The 24140-nt window shown below is 37.9% G+C and overlaps 4 protein-coding genes across 9 annotated transcripts; 2 read left to right on the forward strand and 2 right to left on the reverse strand.

Annotated features, from left to right (window-relative positions):
• Window positions 1–1395: 1395 nt before the first annotated feature.
• Window positions 1396–9747, reverse strand: abo (de-etiolated protein 1 abo). The gene is made up of 6 exons (XM_022816305.2): window positions 9453–9747; window positions 5725–5866; window positions 4889–5063; window positions 4461–4636; window positions 3076–4077; window positions 1396–2543 (listed from the first exon to the last, which is right to left on the reverse strand). The coding sequence occupies exons 2-6, from the start codon at window positions 5847–5849 to the stop codon at window positions 2327–2329; spliced, it is 1695 nt and encodes a 564-aa protein (XP_022672040.1). The 5' UTR covers window positions 5850–5866; window positions 9453–9747; the 3' UTR covers window positions 1396–2326.
• Window positions 9748–10049: 302 nt separating this feature from the next.
• ND-30 (NADH:ubiquinone oxidoreductase core subunit S3) lies at window positions 10050–11933 on the forward strand. The gene is made up of 4 exons (XM_022816313.2): window positions 10050–10393; window positions 10631–10827; window positions 11142–11363; window positions 11568–11933. The coding sequence occupies exons 1-4, from the start codon at window positions 10199–10201 to the stop codon at window positions 11764–11766; spliced, it is 813 nt and encodes a 270-aa protein (XP_022672048.1). The 5' UTR covers window positions 10050–10198; the 3' UTR covers window positions 11767–11933.
• A 2236-nt stretch (window positions 11934–14169) lies between these two features.
• Window positions 14170–20228, reverse strand: La (La autoantigen-like). 2 transcript variants are annotated; one of them, XM_022814764.2, is made up of 6 exons: window positions 19944–20223; window positions 19464–19533; window positions 18057–18739; window positions 17330–17501; window positions 16605–16664; window positions 14170–15500 (listed from the first exon to the last, which is right to left on the reverse strand). In XM_022814764.2, the coding sequence occupies exons 1-6, from the start codon at window positions 20025–20027 to the stop codon at window positions 15253–15255; spliced, it is 1317 nt and encodes a 438-aa protein (XP_022670499.1). In that variant the 5' UTR covers window positions 20028–20223; the 3' UTR covers window positions 14170–15252. The 2 variants fall into 2 exon arrangements, with proteins under 2 accessions (XP_022670499.1, XP_022670500.1); XM_022814765.2 differs by having other exon boundaries at window positions 15358–15653; window positions 19944–20228.
• A 230-nt stretch (window positions 20229–20458) lies between these two features.
• On the forward strand, window positions 20459–23763 carry LOC111254183 (methionyl-tRNA formyltransferase, mitochondrial). Of its 5 annotated transcripts, none has more exons than XM_086975699.1 (6): window positions 20459–20658; window positions 20861–20994; window positions 21440–21966; window positions 22116–22241; window positions 22650–22792; window positions 23276–23480. In XM_086975699.1, the coding sequence occupies exons 3-6, from the start codon at window positions 21480–21482 to the stop codon at window positions 23327–23329; spliced, it is 810 nt and encodes a 269-aa protein (XP_086831825.1). In that variant the 5' UTR covers window positions 20459–20658; window positions 20861–20994; window positions 21440–21479; the 3' UTR covers window positions 23330–23480. The 5 variants fall into 5 exon arrangements, with proteins under 5 accessions (XP_086831825.1, XP_022670502.1, XP_022670501.1 ...); XM_022814766.2 differs by having other exon boundaries at window positions 20462–20658; window positions 23287–23763; XM_022814767.2 differs by lacking the exon at window positions 20861–20994 and having other exon boundaries at window positions 20461–20658; window positions 23287–23763.
• Window positions 23764–24140: the final 377 nt, after the last annotated feature.

Consider the following 24140-nt stretch of genomic DNA (forward strand, 5'->3'; position numbering starts at 1 on the left):
TGCGGTTTTACGGATTCGTTTGTCCGAAACCGGTACAATTGCAGAATATTTAAAACTCGAGCGAAGATCAGCTCTTACCTAATCTCTTCAAGACAAAAATAAAATCCACCAAGATGAAAAACCTCTTGCAAATATATCTGATTGCACAAGAAGCATATTTAAGTTCTAGCATAGCTCAGTGGAAAATCCGCGACGGACAAAAAGGCAACGCGGGCTCCGAGGGTCAGTCGATGCATTTCTGACAATCATTCTGTTTCTACCAGGTCATTAACAAAAAAATTGTGTGAACAAGGCTACCGTATTACAGCTAAATTTAAGGCGCACGTCATATATCACGAAACTCAGAAAGCTGCTCTCTGAGGCTAATAAAGCCAATTAAATAAGTGAATAAACCTTCACCTTCATTCCTGAGTATGAAGCATTGAGTCGTCTTCGATTCTTGCCTGACGAGAAAATGTTTATTTTAATACAAAAATCAACTACCGAAGCGATTGCTGGATTGCTTAGGAGTTAGGAAGTGTGCCAATTCTCCGGCTAATATTCTTGTTCTGAACGTGGTGTCCGGTTGAAGAGATGGCGTAACACCATAATTCTTCTAAAAATTAAATGCCTCGTCAAAGAAAGTTTGATTTCTGCGCACCTAAGAAACTGTACTACAATCATGGACAGCCGAAGTGCCTGAACAAAGGGTCTACATCCTTTACCAGCATGGTGCACCGGCTTATATACAAGCCGGCTAGAGAATCGCTGAATATGTTTATGTTTTGTTAATGAACACATATGGCAGCTGTACAATCTACCAAGAAGACGTTCATACATCTGCGAAACGAACGTTTTGAAGCAGCCTGTCATTCATTAAAGCTCTAATCGTGATGGAAGTTATGCTGAACATATGTGAGTGTAGTAAAAATGTCGCTCAAATATCTCTTTTTGCACAGATTCAGTCTTTGAAACAGCATAAGCAAAAATTCGCCTGCAGCCCGGCCATCCTGTAGATATTGTCGAAACTGAGAGCAAGGTTGCATGCCTTATAATCTTTGGTTCAATAATATGATTTCTAAAGGTATGTATAAAAAAACAACTTATTTTTACTTATGCCAGTTTTCGGCGTGCGATCGCTGAGCACGTTAAATTATTAATATGCTAATAATTTGATAATTTATCGTTTAGGAACAACTCGGAGCGTGAAACAGAGAGTTAAGTATCATAATTTTGAAAATTTATTTTTTAAATTGAAAAATTATTAGAAAAGCTCTCTATATTCCTTACACGTAGAAAACCATCAATAATTACTTCACAACGAATATTTTTTTCAGTCGTTTTCGCTAGCCTCTTTTTCAGTTCTACCACCATTTTTAAGCTGAAAAGTACTTCTTGCATTGAAGATTCGAGATCGAAGTTGAAAATCCGATCTTTCTTGTTTCATTTATTTTGTGTGTATATTTTTGGAACAGTTTCATCGATCGCTTGCTGCAACAAATGTATCAAATAATTCTCGATCACAACCCTATGATCGATCACTGAAACGCAGGTCTTGAGTTGGTGGTTATTATTTATGATTGTTAACACATAAGATGAAAGAAACCTATTTTTATCGTGGAATCCGAACCAACAGAAGAGTTTGAATCTAAAACCAGTTTCCTTCTCGTGTTTGTGTCGTAGCTTGTCCAGTTCCTCATGGTACTATCTATAACTATTGTAGTAATAAAATAGACGCCTATCAGTGTACAGTATAGCGCACCGTTATTCGTGCAACCAATGACTCGCTACAGACATCAGATCTATCACATTCACAGTCAGACTGGGGCGCATATTACTTACTGTTGTGGCTGTTGAACCTTTTTCCAATGTACGTTCACACGCAATGACGGCTAATTCACTTTACGCTTTGAAAACATAATGCATACGTCCTCACACACAACTACTCGGAATAATTTTAATTAGAAAATGTGATCGGAGAATCGTAGATATTCTCCGATCACATTTTCTGCTCTTTTCGTTGCCCTTGCTCGTGTGTAAATATGTATTGTTTATTCAGATGATAGCTGCTTATTGCTACCTGAATGATATATTTTTATGAATCAGGCAAGCTGCGGGTTACTCTGACATCTTGTATACTCTTGACTGAATCGTCAATATATACTAACAATTATTTGTACTCTAGAAATCGAAGCTATACATGCAACTGAGAGCAAAACTGAGCTATAGACTGACTGAAAATCTGTTTAGAGTAATTGTCAAGCAAAGGTAAGATAAACTATCAAACATGTTAATTGACGAACCTAATCATTCTTATTGTTATACGTATGTAGTAATAATGGCCAATTCAGACGAGCATCATCGTTGACCTGCCGTTATCGTCATATAGCGTTTGTGTGTGATGATTATCATTCGGAACATGGAAGTTGACTATATAGTCACCGTTAGCCCGTTGCACCGATATGACGAACGGGTCAAAAGGATGGAACGTAAACGCAGCTAATCTTTTTCCGCTCAATCGCTGTCCTGAAGACATATTCTGCAAGCCAGTGTGCATCTTGTACCTAGCAAAACAGAATAGCTTTTAGTGATAGATTAAACTATCATGCGGGCAATTGGTAATTAATTTAGCTATACTTACGATAACCTACTCAAGTCCGTAAAATAAGAAATTATACATTTATTTTATTAAGTACATCACACACACAAGGAACACAGACTACTTAAGTACCATTTCTATTCTAGATATAGTTTGTTATCTTGGCAGATGGAAATTGTAAAATAATAAAAGGAAAAATGGATAACTAACATTAGCAATCGTACGGTGAAAATCCAGGTATCAAAACAAAACGGTAAAATACAAAACCGAATCATAGTTATGCGTAATTAATATTAATAGTATCAGAGGAAAGCGTCGAAATATTCGTGAATACCTTAAACAAATACATAGATGTCTAACGGTATCTATTCCAACAGGACTTGATATAATTCTCATATTAAAAACGCCTATTCAACAAATAATGGATAATAAGAAATTGTCTATCTGTATTCAAACCCTTTGTTAATGGAAACTACAGTGGAGAGGAATATACCGACCTGAGCAAACCGGAATCTCTGTTGTAGAATTTGATTGGGTATTCTCCTGAAGCTTTGGGCCGTTCGAACATTGATACCCATTTATCGTCATAGGAGAATAGCGCGAGATCAAGGTAAGGACTGGCGTTAAAGCTCTGACATGAAACGGGCAATTGGCTTAAAAGGCGCTTCACCATCTCCTGCTGACCTCCGAAACGAGCGTGTAGAATAGTTTGCTTAAACCGTTGCTGTAACAACTTCGAATGGACATTATTCGATGGGCTGCAACCTTGCGGTAGATTACGGAAATATTCGCAGAAGTTATCCACTAGGGCGAGTAACTCTTCAGATGTGTTCTTGTAGACATTAAGAACTTCCGCGGTGGAAATTCGGTAGACGGCGAACATAGATGGCCCACTTGCGTCTTGTGACCGATTTAGTAGAGCCTTTTCCTTGGTGAATTTTATTAGCAGATGATCCTCATCAAGTAGTTGCATTTTTACCATCTTCAATTGTTGAATCGCCCCGAAAAGTTGACAAAACTCCTTGATCTGCTGGGGATCACCTTCGCACTTTTTGTACAGAAGAGCAAGGAGACGATGCTTAAGAGATGCTATGCATGCTTCAGCCCGCGGGGGATATGGGGAGCCATTCTCATCGAGTACTGGCTCGACAGCCGATACAATTTCCCCATCATCGGGAAAGCAAAACCGGCCAATTTCGTGTCGCTTAGCGAACGTTCCCTCAGATGTAACCTCATACACGTGGATGGTCTGATGTTGCAGTGAAAGAATGGCCAGTGTACGAGCAAACAGATAGATGCCGTAGTTATGCGTAAGCAGAATCCGATCGACGCGAAACTGTAAGCGATCGCAAACTTTGCCTCGTTCAATGTCAACCAAATGAAAGGCATAGTCTTCATACGGCGCATGCCCGTTCGTGGCTAAAGATTCATTTGAAAGGTAGAGCTGTGGCTCAGTCGGATCCGTTGAAGGGTAGCATGAGGAGGCAACGATAAGGAACCTATAATCGATAGGCAAAACAAAACGATGCCAGTTGAAAAATCTAACTTTCTTCTCCGATTAATGCTATTATACGATTACTACATAACAACAGTGGATTGAGCAACCAGGATATTCGATACAAAATCAACTGTTTGTTTTCTAGTGGAACTTTTCAGTTGCCTGCAAAGGTGCATGAGCTAAAAGAGATACTGTTTTGCTTGGACTCTATTTTGTAGTGTTACCTTTCTTGCGCATTTGCCTCATGCCCTGGAGAAAATAAACAAACGTAAACATCGAGAAACAGGTGCTGTCGGTGCAAAATTAAACGTTTTACTATAAACGAACCAAAGAGCCTCATTACTTGTACCTCATTTGATGTATTCTACTTTACATACAACGTACTTTCCATCATCCGTAAAAACCGAACACTCTCGGTTCAGCTGTTCCGAAGCATCATTAATTACCACGACGTTGTGAACGCGTTTAAAACATTTCTCGAAAGCCTGATGGCTTACAACTGGATCATATGTAAACTCTCCAGGAAGGTTGTAGATAAGTGAAGCTGCACCTTGGGGACCCTGAAGAATTAAGAAACCATAGCTGCTAACCGTACTCTACTCGGTAAAACCTCAAAGCTTATATAGCACGTCATTTGGGGCTAAGTAGTTTTTTAAAAGTGATTCAATTAGGTGTGATAGTAAGTATGATATGATGGTAGGTTAAATATGATATTTATAACAACTAAGCTTTCGATACGGCGCGAAAATTTCCCTGTGTATATTTTGAGCAAAAAAAACATTGACACAATTATTCGCACACGTTTGACTAACCAAATACTTGAAGATCTGTATGCACATCTGGTCCGACGAAAAAGCAAACAAGTATTTTCCATCTGGTGAAAACTTTTTGAGGAATACGGATGGCTTGTCAACAGCCATGATCGTGTGTCGTGGTACGGCATTCTGGTGCAGTTGCCGAGATATTAACGAACTGCTCACGTTCTGCCTGAAACCATTTTATTTGAGAACCAAAAGCAAGAGAATTTACAATGTGTTCTCCGTTCGATCGCTTTCTCGTTCATCTCACCCCTCAAATAATAAAGGCTTAGCTGACTCTAATTTCAGTTACGAGACGCTTGCTTGTTTCAGCCCATTAACATATATAGTGGCCATAATACAACAAACATATATGTGGCTTGTCGGCTAAACATTTCCTGTAAGAATCATTTAGTACACATTTATGAACTGAATTAGCAGTGAAGAATATTTTCTAAGGCAATATCTTTCTTATACGAGCAATTAAATTTGATTGTATTGTTGACACTTCCTAGCAGATAAATTACAAGTAACTTCCGAATTAAATCTTCTTACTTCATTCTCTGGTCAAAATATACCTTTTTTTTTAGCTGTAATCGCATGAACTGCTTAAAAACTGCTATCAAATATAAAGTACAGTGAACGACTTGAAATTTATTTCACTCTTACTTGAAAAATCAGAGGCCAATAAGTTGTAGGTAGTTTTCAAGTTCGATTCCAGTGTGTTTTCTTTTATTTTGAACGTGTTCCACGGCATCTGCTCGCTCCATTTGATATGAGGCAAAGTACAGAGGAACACGACTGGAGAGAAAAAGGGGTCAAAGATTCCGAGACGAGTAGTATTTACTTACTTTGCTGGATACGTTTCGCGTTGAAGCAGACGGCACAGCAAATTTTGCGTCGGAATCTTTCGCGGTGGAAGCCAGTCATTATCTGGAACTTCTTGGTCTAATTCACGCTTCCATTTGAGACTCATTCTCTGACCGCGGATGCCTTTCCAATGCAAAATATATAGACTTGTTAGGTGCTGCGAACTTTCCCTAAGTGACCTGCAGTTGTACTGAGAGACCAGCGCTCCTCCGTACATAAATTTTTATGTAGGCTGGGGTACACCTTGCTGTTAAGGGTTTGTTTTGCCACTGCGTAGCAACGCCTGAGTTATGCATAACTTAGATGCATTATAGCAGAGGTTAAACTATAACAGTGAAGAACTGAAGAAAGACTTGCAACTATCAATGTATTTAACCAATATATATCAATACAGTGAATCGAAAACGTAGAACTAAGCACACATATAGAGCAAGTCGCTCTGCTGCATACGATCCCCCCTTATATGATGTTAAAAAGTGCTTAAATTCTTTCATTTTAAAGCCATTATTTCTCTATAGCAATTAAATAAATTAAATGCTATTAAAATTTCACAGATTTCAAGAGGAGCACTTGAACCGTTTTGTATTTCTTCCCTAATGCCAGCTAGATCATGTCTAGTTAAATGTATTTCGGGTTTTTTTCGAATGAGGAAATTCAAAAGAAAGATTAGGCTCTCATTTTCAAGACCACCATTCGCCACTACTGGCTGCCTTCAGAAAACGGTCATAAGCAGCTATTTTTTTGCAATATGTCGACATCATGAAAGATTTAATCTAACATCACACGTTAGACGGCGGGAAAACAGTAGTGCTTGTCAAGACTCAGTGTAGTATGGTGCAGTAAGCTCTAAATACATTTTCCAGCTGGTTCGAACCAATCAAGTTAAAACTTAAATCAAATTAGCAGCAAATTGTATAGTGCAAGAATCGACTGAGGCGTGAGATTCATTTGTTTATTGTCAAATTTTGAGGTGGTTTGCCTTAAGGGTACCTCCTGTACACTTGATTTCATGCTGACCACATGCTATACCCTTTTTTATATAAGCTTGTACTTATTATATGGCATCAGAATAGAACAAATGACATTACTCTTCTCGAATAAGTGCAATTTTTGATCTTGTACAACTAGGAGCAATACTATATAATATATAGCAACGATTGGAACCTGCAATATGTACAGACAGACGAATTTGCCGTATTGTAATATTTTTAATTTTTATGATTTCACCAAAAGCAAATAAAAAAGGTATTTCTTATTAATCAAGAACACATATAACCGATACAATTTAAAGCTGAATAATCAAAGTCTCTAAAGTCTATTTATAGCTAAATTATTTTACTGAATATACGTTACTTGTTGTGAGATAATACGATGTCCCTTAAACTGTTAGCACAAAGGAACATTGTCCGTGTCATGGGAGTGGCCGTGAAGGTATATTTAATTGATATATTTAACAATACAGTTAAATCTGTTAGGGTTTGAAATTAAGCGTTAGATTTTAGGGATTATATAATCATTTACGCACTGTATATTTCTCTATTTTGGGTACAATTTAGAGACTTCAAATAAATCTATTACTTTTTTAATTCAAATACTTCGTGTGACGTAATCTGGGTTACCTGACTATAGTTTTGCTGATCGCAAACCGTCGTTAATTTCTTATTAATGATAAACCATTTAGTAGAGAATTCATTAAGCTTATGGAAATTGTCCCTGACGATTATTTTACATGTATAGTAGCTACAGGTATAGTACTAATGGATGAATAAGGACAGATGCATTCGTGAATACTTTTACATGTCATGTTAAATATACCCTGCTAGTGCCGCAACACAAAAAAAACAGCTTTAAGAGAGAGCGCATCGTAAAAAAAAAGCATGTTTTAAATATACGTATTTCATAGTCAATGCAGTTGCACGACATGCACGCAGTTCGTAGGGCATCGAAAAGTATTGCAAACAAGAAAAAACGTGTTATGAAATTTGTCTTTGGTCAGCATCTTAGGAATTTTATTATTTTTTGATGCATATGGGGTAGTATATTCGAAGTAAGGAAAATCCTAAGGGGTTGTTTATCATAACGGGCGTACATTCATCTGCTACTTTTTAGTTCCAGGCATAAACCAAAGCAAAACAACAAACACATCGTGGAAAAGAACAGGTTTCCGAATTATATATAGTATAGTCTATTACGCGAACTCTTCAACTGGACGAACTGAGCAGCCGAAATCGCATCTTTGTCCGGGTGTTACCAATATAGTTCGCCTTTTTCTATACTTTATATGTCAGACTGTTATGTGTTGATAAGATGAAAAAAATACGTAAAAAAGACAGTTCAGCAAATATTCGACATGGTGATAGCAATCTGGATTAGTAATATCTTTGGTTGAATCCTTTAAGAATAGATGTGAACTTATGATGTACTTTATGATGGTGGCTATATCATTAACATTAATTACATTCAAATACAACGGCGCGTAACGTAATTGTCATTAATAGTCAGCAGGTTACTATGTTGCAAAGTAATCCGAAATTATAAACTTTACCGAAAAAACCAACGGGTGATGTTGATTCAAAATGTCGTTCATAGCCCAGAAGTCCAAAGAGTGGCTGAACAAATGTTGGGAACCTTATCTGCTAGAGCAACAATAAAATTTCCCAAGAACGATGCGTTTTTTTTCTTAATTTAATGATCAACAGCATGGTTGTTATACTATATATATATATATATATATATATACGGAAAATCAGCCATTATCTAATTTTCCCACCTTAAACAAACCCCACTGAAATTCTAGACTCCCTTTTTGCCCAAAATGGACGGTCTATGCTATTGCTACGTTATCATTCGGCTTCTCGAAAATTCAAGGGGAAATAAGGACCGCTTCATAGAAAGAATATCAATTGTCTATTGGATTTCCCAGTTCGACTTTTAGACTTTTTAGCCTCTTTTGCACTTTTTCCTATTCGATTCCTACTCGATTTAGGTTTTTGGCCTGTCATTAGGCTAAAATTTAGGTGAGCAAGAGTTTAACGAATTTATACTTACCAATATGGCTTGACCCAAGGTTAATATCATTTTTTTAGTTACTTTTTATTTTTTTTTTTTAATTTTGATATCACTTTTTGAGAGAATTACTTGAGGATTAAGAACTAAATATTTGGAAACGATTAGTGAGCAGTTTATATTTCGAATGAAAACCGTAAGCGCGGCGACTGATAATGAATAATCATAATGAATATCTATATGTAAAGGTAGAAATATCCATAGACATAGTCTAAGAAATAAAGCATATGAAAAGTTCTCATTTTAGACTTTGTAATGAAAAAGAATGCTAGGGTATCTGACCATACTACCAGGTTCGGGACATTTATTGAGCCCTACATGAAATCTACAAATCAGAAGCACACAAAATAGCTTAGCCAATTATGAAGTACGATGGTGGCTTCGTTTCCCTCTGAAATGTTTCTAACTTCTTGCTGTCCACTCAATTATGTTATACCCTATCTATTTTTAAGACTAGAGAAAACACACCTATGATACTGGACAATGAGTTAATCAGCCAAAATTTAATGGTTTCCTCACAAAGGAAGAAACCAGGTGATTAGTACACAGCGTCAATGATCTGCTTGCTATCAAATTACTTCTTTCATTACAAACGTTGTCATTTATCAAATAACTTAAATTTAACGAAATGTAATATGAATACCTTTTTTCTATATCGTCGTACGCTTAGAAGATCTATATTTTTGGTGTCAGCCAAGGTACATCCTCTCCAGCTTAATCCCAACGGTGCTTGGGTTGCCTTTACCCAACGACACTTAACAGTGGTTACAGCTAATATAGCTAGAAATGACACTGAAAAAATAGTATTTTTCATAATATAACAGAATAGTACAGCTCTTCTTATGGATTTTTATTAACTAGGATAATTCCATCATAAGAAGGACAGTTTCACGTCCAGTCAAGAGCAGAAATCTATCGAAAGAAGAACAGAAGTCCTTTCCCTCGAATATTGATCGCTGTGCCGCCATGATATGATTATGTCTATGCGACGCGATGTATTACTGTGCAAGCAATTTATTCCGAATTTTACTTACTCATGAGCTCGACTTTTCTAGAACGCCTCAATCTATAACGAAGAGTGAGCAAACTAGTGTAACAACGCTGATTTTAGTCCCGTATAATGTCCGCGTTGATAGATGTTGTTTGAATTTCTGATTGGCCCGCGAAACACGAAATCTGTTGTGCCTAGTGACGTATGACATTATTTGTTATTATCTGCCTCCTTTTTGTTTGCAAATAGAGCGGACGAACCCATCATCCTAGGACAGCTACTAGAGGAGGTCGATTTAAGGGGATCTACAATTGTACCTCCTCTTCAATAGCGTGTTATCAGCAGCATACTTTTGTTCAAGGTAAAAGTCTTACTGTTTTGACTAACGATAAGAAATTATGTTGGGTCGTCTGGCCCGAGTTGGGCTGTTCACAGCACGGCCAGTCCGCGCCATAACCTCATTAAACCCATCGACCGAATTAGCTAGTGGTTCACTAATCTGCAAGCGCCTAACGAGCACTGTCGAAACACCGAAAGAAGAGATCCATCCGACTATTCGTAAGCCAAATGCTCTCATCAGAGAAAGCCTGACGGTAGGTTCATTTTGTTGTGGTCAAACTTCTTGCGGGCTTATGTAGGTATTTTTATTGATAACATATGCAGTACCAAAGTTGTGTATATTATATTTAACCAGATGAAGCCTTTTCATCAACAGTTCTTGTTAGCAATTAATTTTCGCACAGTTACATGGAGATAATGATATTAATGGAAAAGAGAGATTTCTTTACTTACTATACCCTTCCTATTATGTTCTTAAACGGACCAAACAGGATTTCGGCCGGTATTGTGCTGAGTGTCTTCCACGGTATGTGCAAAAGGTTCAGCTCACTGCTGGAGATGAGTTGGAGCTCTTGATTGCACCCGAAGGAGTTCTACCGGTGTTGTCATTCCTAAAGGACCATCATTTGGCCCAATTCACAAACTTGGTCGACATCGCGGGAGTGGATATTCCCAACCGAAAAAATAGGTATGGAAATTAATTGCACCAATATGGTATGGAAATGAATTGACACGTCTGGTACAAATTATCTAATCCGTTCAAATAGACATTTTCGTCGATGTATGTATTGTATACAGCTGTTTACTATAGAATCAACACAAATAAAGCGTCTGCCAGCTATGATGTCTTCACATCAGTGACGATTTCGCATCAGGTATAACTTTCGATTATAATAAAGAAGTGTTGCCATTATTAAGAAAACATTTGTCATGCTTTTCGGAAAGGTAGTTTTCATTTAAACTAATGACAAATTTATCCTCTACTTTTCTGAATATGACCAGGTTCGAAATCGTTTATAATCTTCTATCAATTAATTTTAACTCACGCGTTCGAGTGAAGACTTATACTGACGAGCTGACACCAATCGACTCCGCGTGCCACATCTTCAAGGGCGCAAATTGGTACGAACGAGAAATCTGGGATATGTACGGAGTGTTTTTCAGGAATCACCCTGATTTACGCCGAATTCTTACTGATTACGGTTTCGAAGGTCACCCCCAGAGGTACGTTTTCTATGCATAACTTTATTCTTATTACCCTTTAGCCAAATTTCTTTGTCTCAAAATGAGAAATCGCAAACTCCTTTTTTATTGTTATCTGTGTATATAACCTAAGAGGTCGAATGTAATTTTAACGTAAATATTTAGGTTTAAATGCCGCTCCAATAAAAGGTCGATCTTAACCGTGTCTATGTCGTTCTATTGCAGGAAGGACTTTCCGCTTAGTGGGTATGTAGAGGTACGTTATGATGATGACGTAAAACGTGTTGTTGTAGAGCCACTTGAATTAACGCAAGAGTTTCGTAAATTTGACCTCAAGACTCCGTGGGAAGTATTTCCCAATTTTCGCGCCTCAGAGGATGTGCCGATCGGGAAAATTGAAGGCTCCGAAGAGCCCCAGAAATAATTGTCGTAGACAGGATGCTTTTTAGATATAACCTAGCATTATAGATAACTAAAATAGTCATTACAAGTGAGATGTGCTAATGGTCACCCCTTCAACTCGTATTACGCATATAATTGGAACGGGGAACTGTGGCAAATTAAAGGTGAATAAAACGAGTATTTAAAATACCTATGCGTGCTTCTTGCATAGTACTACGACACACGCAAAAGGATTTGAATGACCAATAAACATACTTGTTTTTTAAATTTAGGCTAGGGTATAGTGGGCTCTTTCCACTATATCTTCATACGCTGTTTTTTAAAAAAAAAACCTTTTTGGGATGTATAAACAAAGTCTTCGGAGTTCTCTAAACGGCGAAACAGGATTTGAATTTCATGTGTCTTAACTAGAGAGCACTAGCATGCCACACTATAACTGCTGCCACGCAGCCTATATAAGTATGCACCATGTATAATACACGTAGGTGCATGTGAGAAGCCTTACATAGTCACTGTTAGAGATAAGACAGTACAAGTATTTTCCACGCAATAATTGTCTAGTCATTTCAGAGTATAAAACGTTACTTTTAACGTTTCGAAGCTAATAACAGACATTTTTCACTGGAAATGTCTGTTATTAACTCCAAATTTCTACTGGAAGCGAGAAAAAAAAGTAAAGCGCTTCACACTATTGCCAATTTTTTTACTAGCATTCGTATGCATTTGAAGTTTACACGTTCATTTCAATTGATCTTAGTTTTAAAATTATGTATTTTCACAATATTACTAGTGAACATGGCTTCTAGAATAGTGAAGAATCGGTTGCGCTTTAGTTAATCGTGATAGTTGACAAGCTGAAACGCTTTGATATAACCAAACCTTTAAATTAACATTGCCACGTCCCTAAATGATCCGAAGAATTTATGGATATATGTGCGGTGGCTTGTCGGATTATATCATTGATGGAGCGGTTTTGCTTGTTATTTCGTTTATTAACGAACTCAGCATTAAGGCAACGAGATACGTAAGTTATATTGGTCTGCACATAACGCAATTAGTTCAGTAAGCTTCTCTATCAATATTTGCGACACTCATTGCTATTTGGAAGTTTGAAAATTTTAGCAGTAAGACAACTTTTTTTTTCCTTTTTCTAGTTCAATATTTTACATAGAATGAGAAAACAGTAGTATCGTAACAGTATATCGTTAAAATTTTACAAACTCCTAAATATTAATACCATTATAATGAGGTATGAACAGCGTGAAATATGCTTGCATAAGAGGTACCACACAAAACTTACCTCACTTACTAACAAGATGCAAAGGATCCATATTGTCATCAAAAACGTCTATCTGAAAATTTACAAAGCCCAGAACATAAAAGCTACCTTCACATTTTATAAATTTAGGCACATCTAAGGGTTTTATAGTTGGGTTTCTTAATGTAAGCAGTGTCTGTGATGAGCCATCTTTGGACGTTCCATATAGTTTCGGGCTTGAGAAGGTAATGGTAAAGTTTATTGCATATCTCACATACCTTCGACATATATCTGAATTCAAGCGCGTAAAGTAGCACATGCATGTGGTATTTTAAGGTGATGCAATCGAACAGCGTTGTATAAACCCATAGTGACTAACCAGATCTACTTAAAGGAATTGCCCATCGCGAATCTAAGTCAATGTCGAAACGGCATGCCAAAAATCTATATAAGAGAATTCTAACAATGCTCGGGGTCTATACAAAATACTGAATATCTATGTGAGAATTGATGACATGCGACTCCGCGAATATATTTCTGAGCCCAAAACCAATGTTCGACAGATAGATTGATGTAAGCTTATTAGCTACAATTTGATTAACAAGAATTTCATGGATCGAAAAGATCACTGCGATTCTGTGAGGATGCGCAGATAATTAGTCGCTTATGATGGATACAAGATTATTACACAACGAGCGTGACCCGTTTGGAAATTATCCCTGATTCGAAATGAGCTCATTCAATCAGGAAAAAGGGCAGATCTTTCATAACCGTACTCAATTTTGCGTGTCCTCTGTCTTGAAATTATTCGAACTTTGTTCCAGTTTAAATTATTGGTCGCTCGTCGTAAAACACGAGAAGTTTATTTTTCGAGCGTCTTTTACATAGTTTCAAATAACGAAATTTGAGCGATATTAAGGTCATATGCACCGAAAGGACAACAATCAGCAAATTAGCAAAAAACTCCAGCAGGACATAACAGCTTTGAAGGACCATGGGAAAGCGTGGTTGTCGAGTTAAACATAGACCATGTCAACAAGAAGATACGAATTAGTTCTAAAGAATTAGAATCCCATTCTAACCAAGTACATTATTAAATTTAATAAAGACATCTTGAGAATTTGACCATCTCTAGACGCATACACAACCGTCACAAAAAAAACAAGCTTTTAGGAGACAAAATGTGTCTTTTTCATCTGTTTATTTTAGCAATTCAACATACGCTGCTGCAGCACACAGCCCTCAACTTTTACTCCACAGAACTGTTCACAATTTACATCGCTATTGCAACAGACCCTTCCCGCCTTTCCAATGAATGTTCTCAACTACTATTTTGATTTACCTAATCAAATTCAATAATTCGCCCTACTTGCCCGTGCTCAGTACATCTTACTACCCCCAGGAGCTTCATAGTAATTTTTACCCTCATTCAGTATATCCGTAGTGTTAGTCTTACTTAAACTCCTCTTGTTTTATAACATATCGTATACAACTGCTTATTATAAGGTATTTTATATATATATATATATATATATATATTTACAGTCGTCCGGTACGATCGCCGGCCAAGCAAAAAACGCCGTTGATGAGTGAAATTTGGTCCTACTCCTCAAGGGTCAGAAATAAATAACCTCACCATAATAGTTCTTCCATATTATATAATAGTAATGATAACATCGTTAGTGCCGAGAATAGAGCGGAGTAGTGGTTCTTCTCGCAGTGGAAAACAAATTTGCAGAGGGTAGCAGAGATAAGTAATGTGGGATGAAAAACAAGGTAATGAAATTGCCGTATTTCAACCTTCCACCACTATTAGCCTGTTTTATTGGTTTGCCAAGGGTATTTCGTTTTTCAAAGACCCTTTAACTCTGCTGTTTTTCTAACCGGCCGCTCCCACCGATATACTCACACAACACAAGCACAGCGTATCTTCTTCAGGATGGGAACGATCTTTTTACCGCACGCTAGGACTAACTGTTTACCTGTTTACTTCAGCTAATAAACCACCTTGACTCATTTGTTCCCTACTACGTAAATTCAAACCAATTTGACTGCAATCCGTATGCATACCCAAAATACTCGAGTGACCGCATATATATATATATATATATATATATGCCCTTAAGTAAGCGTACAGGTTCGTCTCGTGGTGCAGCAGTGCCGCTTCAATGTCGCGATTTCCTTTCTGTTTATACAGCATTTACTTTCTCTGTCCGGCATGGTTTTGATTTAGCATCGTAGCTGAAGTGTTTACTCTGCACCGGCTGGAGCGTCGTTGGGGATTGCTGCTTCGTTGCTGCTGTCACTTGGTTTATCAGCTTGGCTAGCAGAAGCTTCAGGAGCTGCTGAAGTCAACGTGGTGGTTGTATCAGTTGGGTCGATAGTTGTTTTGCCTCGTTTCTCGCTAGGTTCGTCGCTGCTGGCAGTTGTCGTTTCTATCGAATTAATGCTTCGACGTCCGTCACGGTCGCCCCTCCCGCCGCGGTTGCGTTTAACACCTAAAGGTTGAGTCGAAGATCGGATCTTGTTGGTGTTGTTGTTGTTGGGTTGCTGTGTGTGTCTCCCTCACTCACTCACTGTCTCTTTCTCTCACTGTTCTTTCTTTTTCTTTCTGCTTGTTGAACAGCTCAATCACCAGATGTAAAACAGATCTGCGAAACAAGCAAACACAGCGGAGAGTGGTCCCATTGGTTACTACGACTACAACAATAACCGACGATAATCTCGATGCCGATTTAACATCACAGCGGCTCGATTTGCTCATCTACCGACACTCAACGACTCCGCTCCTCCACCGCCCGTCTCTTTTGCCATTTCTCACTCAGGCCACGTTCCGCATGACCACTTACCAGCATCCATTACTGAGCACAGTTTGAACCGGCCCGCGGGACGGTTCACGACCAAGGGAGTACAGCCAACAGACCGTTAACTTTTGCGGTGAGTTGCGTAGTCGTATTGACATGTAGTGAGTGCAGGTGAGTTTTTGAGAAGCAGAGGACCGAGTGACAGTAGATGGCACGAGATATCGGGCACCGTTGTCATTGTTTCATTAATAAAATTAGTACCGTCTTTAGTCGTGCTTTTTTCTTATTACCAATTCTGGGGGACCCCCGAGCCACCAATCTCACCCCAGATGGGGGGCGACATTACTGACGCGGTTATGTTGTTGTTCATCACATCTCCCTTACACTCATCATCCTTACTTTCGACACATTGGTCAAATAAGAATTAGGATAGCATGCTCCATATGACCAGAGTAGGAAAACAAAGAAGCAACACCTTCACCAACGCGCATATCGTAGATCTCATTTCCGCATTAAACATGCAAAAATGATAATATATGTTTTCTATTATTTTAAATCAACGAGATTTGTAACTTTGGAAAAAGTTGAGGCAGATAGAGCCAAAGACGGAATTAACAATCACTACTTTACACGCCAAGCTAAGAAGAAGTCACCGTGAAGAAATCTGTAAAGATTTGGTCATATGACCAACCAAGGAATCCGGTGAAACACCGAAACGGTGGGACAATGTGTATTGCATGCGTGTTGTGCTTAATAGTGGTGAAAGATGAATTGTTTTAAGCGGGCCGTGCAACTCACCGCTTCCTCGATATCCTTGCTGGCGATGTTGTCCGGCACGCTTTCTGTTGTTGCGGTCACCTACGAAATAGTAGGAAGACCAGTTGCAACAAAAGCAAATCTAATTTAAAAACTAATATTATTTGATGCATTTCGTATAATTGTATACATACTTTAGAAAGCTTCATCTTTGTTGTACTAAGCCCAGGTTAACGTTTTATCCAGGTTGCGAGATTTACCTCGAGTCCGGGCTTTAGAATAATTGTATATACAAACCAGAAAAAAACGTACTGAAAACTGATTTTAAAATTATCGAGAAGTATAGGAACATCGAAAACTTGAGTAACAGACAGTATTACGACTTGGATTTATAATTTCTTTTGTAATGTTTTTTTTTTCTATATTTGTTATATCTCATCTTTTTTCTCAGGAAATTATCCTGGTTCTTCTAAAATTAATTTTGATAAAATCATAAAAAATTATAAAAAACAAAGTTATTCCTTAGCCACCTTCGATTCTCTATCTCAAATAATCACGATTCTTGTTTAAGTCATATTAAAGACTTAAACAGGAATCGTTAAATTAAATTAGAATTATTAAATTAGTCTTAAATAACTGTTTCAAACGTTAAAATCGCAGGTTTTTTGAAAGAGGCAGCCGAAGATTCGAACTTGATATAGGATTTTGCTATCTAAGCAAGACGACCCTCAGCAGCAACCTATTATTTAAACTGTAGATTGACTTACTTTGGAAACGAGTAGCTTTAAGTTCTGCTTGCTTGCGGTACTGCGTCGTTTCTTCGTCACCTTCAAGAACTTTCGCGTTTAGCGAAATCTCCTTTATAGTCAAGTTACCGTTTTTGATTAGCTTCTCAGCTGCTGATTTCGCACCGTTGTCTTCCTCAAATCGAACCATTGCCTGCAAGTAATATTTTATTCAATAGTGCGCATGGTTGGACAAACAGATTCGACGCGTCTTCACTCGGACCCAAAATTTGATGAAATATCAAATTCTATATAGCATATACGTATATGCTTTATTTTTTACATATGTATTTTTACAATACAACTTCATAATATGATCAAATTAGCCCAGCTAAGTGTAACTACAGGCTTTTCCTTTTCTTTGAATTAACCAATGTAACCGCATTTGACTTCAAAAAAGGAACAAACTTGGTAGCATAATACACCTATCATTAAATCCTTATGTAATAACAGCTTGCTTGGTTGGAACGCGGCACCTAAATGCAGCTTCCTTTCCATCTCTTAAGCTATTACCCAAAAAGTCTCATGTCCAGCTAAGTATTTATATTATGGAAAAATGATAAATGTTATATTAATAGCGGTATGACAAAATGTACGTGTTAAAGCTGCTTAAAACAGATTTGGATTTCGACTGAGACGTTATCTCGACGTCAGTTCGACTAGATAAACAAAATAAGTGCGCCAGTCCACCAAGCTAGTTAACACTAACCTCCTCGTTGCCTTTGGTAAATTCAACGAACCCAACCTTAAAGCCTGCGTCAGTAAAAAGCGTCTTGATATCCTGAAAAGTCACTTCGTTGCCTGAAGGGAATCCCGTCAGATGAAGAAAGACCCCAGGTTTCTTGTCCATCTTTTGATACATCTCCTCAACTCGAGCCATTTCCTTGAGTTCATCATTATCATTACCATCCGCTGTTTCATCGCTCTTGCGTTTTTTGCCCCCATCTTTCTTCTCGGCCGCTTTCTTATCGGCATGCTCCTGAGCCATCATTAGTATAAGCTCCTGATCCTGGTATTTTAATTCCTTCGTATCTCTCAGTTTTTTAGCGGCATCTTCGCTTTCCATAAGAACAAAAACAGATCCTTTGAATTGACGATTAAACGAGAAACGGCGCATTTTGACGCAGCCTGAGCCATACGGCCGGAAGAAATCAATCAGTTGATCTAAGGTTGTATCTTTAGGGAAGCCTTTGACGTATACGGTACGGTCGACAAAGGCCTGTTTAAACGATTCTGGCAAAGGCTTCGATGGATTGCGACGAATTTTCAAATTGTCTTCAGATACCTCTACGATACCGTGATCACTAGCCTTCAAGGCATCGCTAATCACAGCCTTATCAGTCGTGAGGCTCTTTAGGCGGTTGAACGTAAGGAGAGTGTCCATTTCGATCCCTAAAATATTAAACATATTTGAAGGGCATTAGGAATAAACTCAAAATTTCTTATTTTCTCCCGACACAAGGCCTTATCTGTTCTCTGACTATTAAATATAATTGCAATGACGACTGAACATCGCGTCACCGGCGAAAGTAGCTCAAAGTGAACGTAAAAAATTATCAATACTAAGAACATCTAAAATAACTTATTAAGTTATTTTAGCATAAATTTAAGAACATCCACGTCTGGTTCACTTTTTGTTTATTATTTTTGTTTTTAACTTATTAAGTTTTATAAAACAAAAAGTGAACCAGGCGTGGATGTTTTTAAATCTATGTTAAGCTTCCTATCCCCGCGAAAAAATGGGGATTTGTAAAAAAAAAAAAATGAAGAATTAAATGCGTCAGTAATTTTCAGTGTACGCTAATTGCTGGATTTTATCAAACTGACCTATACCACGAATGTCATTCTAATGCGTAGGCAAAATGAACAAATATGTATGTTAACAGGTAACATTATGTTCCTTCTTTGGCACGCCGAATAATGGACACCATGATTTCACTTTGTTTTTCACATGGGTCAATCACATCGCACGTTCGTTGTATTTCCCTTGCAACAACACAGAAAACGGTTCTGTATCGTCAGTGCATTTAATTACAAATGTTGTTGATTTAATATTATCTATTCGAAGAAAATTGTCATAATGAGGTGATCTCAGGTACGAGAGCCTTATACTTACATCCCTCGTTCTCCTTAATTTTTTGAAGAAGAAATTTGTCCTTTGGCAGATTGTAGTCACCAAAATAGAACTGCAAGCAAAATCGAGCAAATCATTAATAGTGGTGACATGTAGCGCGTATTAGATACGGCTCGTTGTGCCATAAACAGGCTTGCCCAAAACGCTCACCAAGTTCGTACCGGGTATTCCAGCTGTCAAGTCAACGTTTTGAATTTTGCATTTACATCTTTAGACAGAATAACTTGAAAAAAGAACGCGTTTCCAACTCGCGCCGGTTCATCACCAAGATGGCAATGTCTCAATTCAAACGGCAGAAACGACGACTACAAATTGCAACGATGTACGCCATAGCATGGCGCAGCTGCTCGAGCGAGGTTCTAAAGCATGCACCGAGGGAAGGCATGAAATTCTCTTGTATTACACTTTTTGAATTCATAATAATAATATTGACTCTATATTTTTGTTTCATTTTTAACCTACCTCAACCTGGTAGATGATTTTTTCACGAAGTTGCTCGAGGCTTAGCTTCACTTCCTGCTTCTCAGTCTCAACACCGTTCGTCATTGTGATGATGTTACACGACGCAACAAGACCAACGATTCACAACGATGCAAATAAAAAAACCGCTTGACCACTCGTCAGTTTGTAACTGTCTAGATCCCGTAATATGTAAGCCCCTCGACAAATCCTCGCACGTGCGGCTGCTTCTAGAGTGGCCAATTGATGTTGATACGACGCTTGTACCACACCGAAATTTAGAGAGTACGACTATTTACAAAGCTTTGACCGCCAAATTTTAAATTTTCCGATAAAACAAATCTTGGACTGTTAGTGGTTCTGCCGCTCATATCTAGCTTGCATACTCTAGGTTAGGACTAATATGAAAAAAGCTATTGAACGTTATTCATAGATGTGTTGGGTTGCTGGTTAAAGTAATGTGAAAATATAATGCAATTTCTAAAGTATAGAGTTCCGTCGATTAAATCAAAAGCACCGAATGCTGTTTTCATTCATATCAAAACTCGCGCACAGATGATTTTGAGGGCAACAACATCGTACACCGCATTGCTTTAAAAAAATAAAACCTACATTTATGTTCTTTGAAATGCAATTTGTACGGTTGAGTTATCTTGAATCTTGGTGCACAAAACAGTCTTACAGGCTCAGTTCAATTGTCGAAGCATCACGCGGTCAGGTAAACAGAACTTGAACTACAAGCCTCACAATATAGTCGCATAACTCCGAAATTACTGAACCTACTTTACGGGAGTTCTTGCAGAAATCGTTTTTGTTATAATCATCCGAATTGACTCGACTAGTTTAATCAGTAGGTATCCTAAATGCACTTTTACCTTAATCAATTATAACAAAAAGTTTCTGTTGATGTCCATAACCAGGTTAACGGAAACTCCTGTTGAATCTCTGCGACCTTCAAAATTTATGGTGTTTCTTACACATGTTAACATGATGATTGCGGAAGCTTGGACTAATACGATTCTATAGATACGATACATCTTATTTAATAATAGTGGTGAGAGATTTTTCCTGTTTTTCTTCTTTTTATATAAATCTAGTGAAGCATATTAAGAATACCGGTCCAAATGTGATTCCTTCAATATTGACCTAACAAAATCTGTGTCGAAAAAGATCAGATACATTATTTCAAAAACTGAGTATATATATGTTAAACAAGTGGTCATGTACCTTATCTCCTAACTTTTTCAAACTGCTTCAGCACTGTACAGAAATGAGGCGCATTTCACCTCTGTATATCCCGGCTACTAAAACTGTTATAATTCAATGCTTTTAAATTCTGTGTTCATTTATATAGTATCATATACTTTATTTGTGAAATCTAAATGGCGCATATAAAGACAAAAAAGGAAAAGCGATATATATATATGTATATATATATGATCTTCAAAAGCTGTCGATGGACCTTCAAGTTCTATACAGTATTTGTGTTGCTTTTCCAGCAAAACGTTGGGGCATAAAGCTCCCTCCGTGTGGCAAGGCATGGCCTCTTGGCTCGGTCGCAAGACATTACGGCTGCTTTTCTACGGCTCGGATCACTTTTCGTTAGCATCACTACGTGCTCTTCTGTCACTCAAACTCCCTCTAGCTGTTGTTACGAAACGGCGCTGTCCTGTGCAGCAAGTGGCGAAAGATGCTGGACTTACAATACATTATTGGCCCTTTACTGTACCAAAAGGACAATTCGATCTCGGTGTGGTAGTTTCATTTGGGCAACTTATTCCTGCAGCCTGTATTCGTGCATGTACACATGGTATGGTGAACGTACATCCGAGTTTGCTGCCTCGGTGGCGAGGAGCAGCCCCTTTAGTGCACACAATTCTGGCAAATGATGAACGGGCTGGCGTATCCCTTATTACAGTGGCTCAAAATCGCTTTGATACGGGCTTTATCATAAACCAAACTTTACTTAAAGAAAGTCCTCGAGATTTGGAATACGTCGATCTCGAGCGTATTTCTGCTAGAGCAGGTAAACGCAAACACGTCTCTAACACATACAAAACAGTTGCTCCTTATTCTTATCTAACAATTGAAGTTTGTAAAACAATTTTTTTTTTTTGTAATACATTTAGTGCTTATCATATTTTTTTAATGGTGAAAATCTGTCTTGCTTGAAAGGTATCACTACACGTTGTAGAGTTGTAGCTCATCTCGGGTGCCGGGCACTTTGTAAACATAGTGCAATCTGGAGGTCATACCAAGTGAATGTTTCACAACATTCACAAATAAGCTTATATCAAGTGGGTAAGACTATTCGGTGCCTTCTTAAATGCAACGAAGCAAACCCAAAAACTCGTTTATCTATTGTATTTATCCTGGAAATATTAATCTGTAAACGGACCCAAATGAAAATTCTGTTTCGGGTTTTTCGAGTTAAAAAAAATAATTTGTTAACACTTATAACGTCTCGGGTATGCATTTTTCCATTTCCACGAAACCTATTTTTAGCTGTTATGCCAGTGGAAAAATAACAAGTGTTACTGGGAATTATTTTGAGGAAGAAATTATTTGGCGACCACAATGTGGTAGATTTAGAATCCTTTTCTCACCAACGAACATAGAATATTAACCGTCTACATCATTGCTTAGCGAAAACACATTGAAAGCGAAATGATGTTTACACATATAACGTTTCGCGTTTATATTTTTGAGGTGCCAGCCTGCTCGTAGAATTCATGTCAGACGTGGAAGGCTTGCTTGCTAACGCTCGTCCGCAAAGTGAAGACGGAGTCACGAAAGCTCCAAAGGTTAATCCTTCAATGGGAGTTCTCGATTTTCGACAAACTATTACTCAGGTAAGCTTGACACAGCGAAGTAATCTTTCGTTTAGTGCTATGTAAGCTCGTATATTATCCGATCTATACTAGGTAGCTAAACAGAACGGGTGATATCCGGCTTCGACCTGTACCAGCTTTTCTTTTTGCATAGTCCCTTTGAGCGAGCTCAAATCAGAATTTGAAACATTTTTTTATCCTAGTCGCTGGTGCAAGCTTGATGGTAAGAAGCATCTTTACATCACAGCTTTCTTTCATCATTTAGGTACGCCAAAACGACAAACAGCAGGTGAAGGTGATATTTCAGATTTAAGCTTCCTGTTTACCTTGTCGTTCATGTGAACGATAAACCATATTCACTATAACTTTAAGCAAAACAACATTGCAGTTTCTTTGTCATTTATGACCCTCAAATATTTCTGTAAAAATCTGCGTATTGTAAACATTCACTGTTTAAACGATATGATAGTTACGGTTCTATACTAATGGTAATATACAAGACAGGCTGTTGACAGGTGGACTGCCGGCGACGAGCGGTTGCTGATTTCGAGCCTTTAACGTGTTGGTATGGAAGATGGAAACTGCGTCTTTTCCTGCTGCCTCTTAGTCAACGGCCTCCAGATCCAAGTATCAACGATATACTTCGAGAAGCTAACTCAGCCGCCGAGAATGCCTATACAAGTGACACTCTTATCAATGGTATAGTTCCCCCTGGTTATGCTTTTTACCATAAAAAACGGCGTCTTCTCACAGTTCGTTGTATTGATGGCTGGGTTTGGGCGGAGCACGTTACTGTCAAGGGAAGAAGAAAGATGACAGCGCAGGAGTTTTATGCCGGATTCCTTAATAAGTCAGATTGTAAAACATTTACAAGAGAGCCATTAACCGCAGTTCATACAAGTTCTCAAAAACTGCCTCATAAAATGTAGACAATGGTTTATTTATATGCATTACTAAAAGGCATTAATATAAAATAAAATGTTTTACCCGTTTTTTATTTGTCTTTTATAAAAGCTTTATAGTTTCCTTTTGAGTGAGCCGAGAATCGTATTTTGAAGTCAAAACATAACTCAAATTATGCGACTGTCTTGTTGCATCTTCGGCAGGCTTAGCTGACCATAATTAAGTTAGTGAAATTTTATTTCTCTTACGGTAATAAGCTCATAAACTGCACTGGTACTTTCCCTTGAAATTTTCTGATGATATAACCATAGACGAAAGCAATGTTTCACATAAAATGTGTAAAATTTTTTCTTGAAAATGCTAATAAGCTATATACTATTACAGACTGAAATTAGAAGGCACGTTGAGATTTAGAGACAGAAGTTTGGAGTTAGTTTCATAATAAGTAGCATTAGGCTATTATCAT

The sequence above is a fragment of the Varroa destructor genome, unplaced genomic scaffold (genome assembly GCF_002443255.2).
Source record: "Varroa destructor unplaced genomic scaffold, Vdes_3.0 BEIS01000007.1, whole genome shotgun sequence".
NCBI classification, from domain to species: Eukaryota; Metazoa; Arthropoda; class Arachnida; order Mesostigmata; family Varroidae; genus Varroa; species Varroa destructor.

Coding starts and splice junctions, on each gene's coding strand:
- abo (XM_022816305.2), bottom strand. CDS start 5,849: ATGAGTCTCAAATGGAAGCGTGAATTAGACCAAGAAGTTCCAGATAAT. Junction 4,078..4,460: donor GTTTTTACGGATGATGGAAA/GTACGTTGTATG, acceptor TATCGATTATAG/GTTCCTTATCGTTGCCTCCT. Junction 2,544..3,075: donor AGAGATTCCGGTTTGCTCAG/GTCGGTATATTC, acceptor CTGTTTTGCTAG/GTACAAGATGCACACTGGCT.
- ND-30 (XM_022816313.2), top strand. CDS start 10,199: ATGTTGGGTCGTCTGGCCCGAGTTGGGCTGTTCACAGCACGGCCAGTC. Junction 10,394..10,630: donor TCATCAGAGAAAGCCTGACG/GTAGGTTCATTT, acceptor CGGACCAAACAG/GATTTCGGCCGGTATTGTGC. Junction 11,364..11,567: donor TTCGAAGGTCACCCCCAGAG/GTACGTTTTCTA, acceptor GTTCTATTGCAG/GAAGGACTTTCCGCTTAGTG.
- La (XM_022814764.2), bottom strand. CDS start 20,027: ATGACGAACGGTGTTGAGACTGAGAAGCAGGAAGTGAAGCTAAGCCTC. Junction 17,502..18,056: donor TTACCAAAGGCAACGAGGAG/GTTAGTGTTAAC, acceptor TATTACTTGCAG/GCAATGGTTCGATTTGAGGA. Junction 15,501..16,604: donor GCAAGGATATCGAGGAAGCG/GTGAGTTGCACG, acceptor CTCAACCTTTAG/GTGTTAAACGCAACCGCGGC.
- LOC111254183 (XM_022814767.2), top strand. CDS start 21,480: ATGGCCTCTTGGCTCGGTCGCAAGACATTACGGCTGCTTTTCTACGGC. Junction 21,967..22,115: donor GCGTATTTCTGCTAGAGCAG/GTAAACGCAAAC, acceptor CTTGCTTGAAAG/GTATCACTACACGTTGTAGA. Junction 22,793..23,286: donor TTCGACAAACTATTACTCAG/GTAAGCTTGACA, acceptor GGCTGTTGACAG/GTGGACTGCCGGCGACGAGC.